The 3,849-nt window shown below is 37.0% G+C and overlaps 1 protein-coding gene across 1 annotated transcript; it reads right to left on the bottom strand.

Annotated features, from left to right (window-relative positions):
* Positions 1-721: 721 nt before the first annotated feature.
* On the bottom strand, positions 722-2,443 carry LOC119983405 (30S ribosomal protein S3, chloroplastic-like). The gene is made up of 5 exons (XM_038827093.1): positions 2,388-2,443; positions 2,142-2,269; positions 1,747-2,030; positions 1,106-1,218; positions 722-992 (listed from the first exon to the last, which is right to left on the bottom strand). The coding sequence occupies exons 1-5, from the start codon at positions 2,441-2,443 to the stop codon at positions 722-724; spliced, it is 852 nt and encodes a 283-aa protein (XP_038683021.1).
* Between the last annotated feature and the right edge of the window lie 1,406 nt (positions 2,444-3,849).

Raw genomic sequence — 3,849 nt, forward strand, 5'->3', positions numbered from 1 at the left:
GTTGTTAATGGTCTTTGGGAAATCTATTGCAAAGCTTGGTAGGAGATAATCTGAAGTTGTGGGATCAGAAATTAAGTCTTGCCGGCTCAAGCTTCGTAGCCATATCCGCACTTTCGATATCTTTAATGTCATGCACCTTATCCCTTACCATGGTGATAATTCAGATGAAGACAACCCAGATTCAGGGGTTGAATCTTCTCCACCTGAGGAGGATGATGCCGCACGACTGGCATATGAATTCCTCTTGTTTTGATAGACACAAGGAGTTGCATTAACTTGGTTTTCTTCATTGCCAAGTTAGTTATTTTGTTTACTTATCTAGTTCGAGTTATAATTGCTTGCTTATTTAGTTTCCTATTTTTTGCATGAACTCGTATTAGGGTTGGAATTTGGTTTGTAAGGCAACTATATAAGGTGTATTGAATTGAATTCTAGGAAAATATATTCTTTTTTCCTTTCTAACAGATAAAACGAAATGTAAAAAAAAAAATTTGATGTGTATTTCTTCTTTCAGCCCCTGAAAAAATATACTCTAAAGCTTTATTTTCTTCTGAAGGAAAAGGAAATAGAAATAGAATAAGAAAGAAGACAATAAAAGAAGATGAAAGAATAAAGAAAATAAAGTAATAAAATGCAAGATACTGTAGTAGTTTAATGTAAGTTTGTTATTTTCTGTTATGGGTTACAACATAAAAATCAAAACAAGTCAAGTAAAGGTTTATTATTCCTCGTCTCCAAATATCCAAATTTTGATTCCCAATACCCCATAAAGAGTTTGAACAGTATAGGAACAATAATCGATTTTAGCTCGAATTGTTTGTAGAGGAACTCTACCTTCTCTGATCCAGTCAACACGTGCAATTTCTTTTCCGTTGATACGCCCTACAATTTGTACTTGAATTCCTTTTGTATTCATCTGTTCAGCTAATTCAATAGCTTTTTTCATTGCTTTACGACATGAAACTCGGTTTTTAATTGTCTGGCTAGAAATTCTGCAAGAATAGTAGGATGTCCATACTTCCACATATTACGAGTAACTTAGGAGACATCTCCATTTTTCCCCTACGAAATCTTTAGAATTACCATTGCTTAGCTTTCAATTCGCCTCTGACCATCAAATGAAATGTGACTAACTCGTCCTCCTCTCTTTGAAACAAGGGGCACTTCTGGTTCTGCCGGTGCTTGAAACAATTTTGTCTTCTCCATATTACTATATCTCTAGAGTCAATAATTTTATATGAGGAACTACTGAACTCAATCACTTGCTGTCGTTACTCTTCAGTTTTCTGTGATTAAGATATTTGAATCACGGAGATAAAACTATAGAATTTTATGTAATACTGTCTATCAACTTGGTATTCTACGAAACTACAAGGTATAAAACCCTTTGCTTCTAGCTATTCTTCTTTGTGAGAATCAACAAAATCTTAGGTTTGTTACATTCACATCATCATATCCTTTGTTCATTTTACCACGCCATCAACTTCTCAATAGGAAAATATCTCTGTTTTATAGAAGATAGTAGCCTGTTGAGGTAGTATATCTCATGTTCTTTGCTATTCCCGTTATCTTGAGTTAGGAGACAATCGATAGATCCTTCTGCTGTTGAGATGTAAAGTTTTGAAAACTCTATGACATAGGAGGAGTAAGGATAGGAGGTTGTGCTAGATACTCTTTGATCTTCTAATGTCTCTCTTCCTAGATGAATCCTTATTCCTGCTTCAGTTTTAAAAGTTAAGTGAATACCTGGACTTTCTCAGCAAAATTGGAGATGAATCTTTTGAGAAAGTTAATTTGCCCCAGGAATCTTTGGAGCTCCTTCTTATTGCTAAGAGGTTGTGTTTCAAGAGCAACTCTGGCTTTATTCTCATCAACGTCGATGCCCTTTTGATGAACCATAAATCCCAAGAAATTTCTTGTTGAAACTTTAAAGGCATATTTCAAGGGATTTATCTTCAAGCCATATTTTCTCATTATAGTCAATGCTCTCCTGAGATCTGCATGGTGCTCTCTGTAGGAGGGGTACTTGACTACGACATCATCAATGTAAATTTCCATGAAACAACCAACATGTTTTGAAAAATTGAATTCATGGCTCCTTGATACGTAGCTTCTGTGTTCTTCAGGTCAAATGGCATTACACCCGCTTAAAAGCTCCAAGGGCATTTGGACATCGGAATGTAATTTTGGGTGTATCTTCTGCCGTTGTAAAGATCTGGTTGTAGCTTGAATGTTCATCCATGAAGGGCTGCTCAGTTCACCAGCATATCTGCAATAGGGTATTCATCCTTTAGCGTGGCAAGATTCAGGTTCTGGAAGTCTATTCAGACTCTGATCTTCCCATTTTTTTCACTATAGGGACAATGTTAGATAATCATTCCACGTACCTTTCAGTTTTGATGAACCCAACTTTGAGAAGCCTCTCCAGCTCATTTTTTACCATTAAGGCCACTTCATTTGCATCCTCCTAAGAGGCTGCTTGTGAGGTTTGTAGCCTTCTTTCATCAGTAACCAATGCTCTACCAACTTCCTAGAGAGGCCTGGTATCTCATTATACTCCCATGCAAAACAATCCTAAAATTCTTCAAGTGCCAAGATTAATTTTGTCCAAAGGATCTTGAACATCAACGTTCAAGTCGTCTAGCTTTGTTAGAGCTGCTTCAAGTTATTCTATTTGGATGGCATAATATTCTAGTTGGTCTTCTACAAAGACCAATTCTACTGCATTAGTAGGGGAGTTTGTTGCTCTAGACATTTTTTTGTTAAATAAGAGGTCATCTTTCACATGGTGAGCTTCAAGGCCTGGGGCTGCACAACTTCTATCGGTGATCTTGACATTATTAACTTCTTTTATAATTGGCGTGATCGACCTTTAAATTTTGGTCAACAAAAGACCAACAATCTGAGTGTAGACATACTTTACCTCTTCCAATGACGGGTCCTTGCTGAAGGTAACTAATTTAGGTCTATCGCATTTGTCCAAGTATTTTTCCAGTCCTGTTACTATAATATTTCCAATGTATTCATCATACAGCCTGGTTTCTACATAATTTGTGAACACCAAAAATGGATTGGTGTTTGTACTGATCACTTCTATATCATTATCATTTCAGAACACCACACACTAATGCATGGAGTATGGAATTGCCATACAGGAGTGTATCCAGTCTCTTCCCAAGACAAGATTGTATGTATAACGCAAGTTGATCACAAAGAAATGAGTGGTCATGGTCTTGTTTCCAATAGTAAGGTCTACAGCCAGAATGCCTTAAGCTGTAGATATGCCTCCTACAAAGCCTTATATAGTAGCATTAGTGAAAACCAACTCAGACTCTTGCCTTCCAATTTTTGCATGGTAGATCGAGGTGTCAGATTTGTTGTTGATCCATTGTCCATAATGAGCTTGTTAACCAGCATTCCATCCACATGGCCTGAAAGATAGATTGGTCGTAGATGCTCAATCATGCTGAGTGTCGGTTTTTCAAACATGACACATGATGCTGCCTCATCTTCTGAATTCGCAAAAAAATTCTTTCTGAATGAATATCGATGGTTGGTGTGCCCGAGACGCCTTTGACCCTACTGGTTGATCCATAATGGGTATGCTTGCTATCGAAATAGCTTTAACATAGATCATGTTAGAGATCTTCGAGATACCTTTGCATAAGAGTTTCCATTATTGCCCCCAAGCCCTGTTCCTACTACATAGTAGCCAGAGTTTCAGGAATGTTATGTTATTTGAGTCAAGAGTGTCTACGAAATTTTCTATTAGTATGAACTCCTTTGTCGAACATGATCCTAATCTACTAGAGATTGAGCCGCTTACCTTAAAAGAGATTGAAAATCGAT

Source organism: Tripterygium wilfordii, chromosome 18, assembly GCF_013401445.1.
Source record: "Tripterygium wilfordii isolate XIE 37 chromosome 18, ASM1340144v1, whole genome shotgun sequence".
Classification (NCBI taxonomy): domain Eukaryota; kingdom Viridiplantae; phylum Streptophyta; class Magnoliopsida; order Celastrales; family Celastraceae; genus Tripterygium; species Tripterygium wilfordii.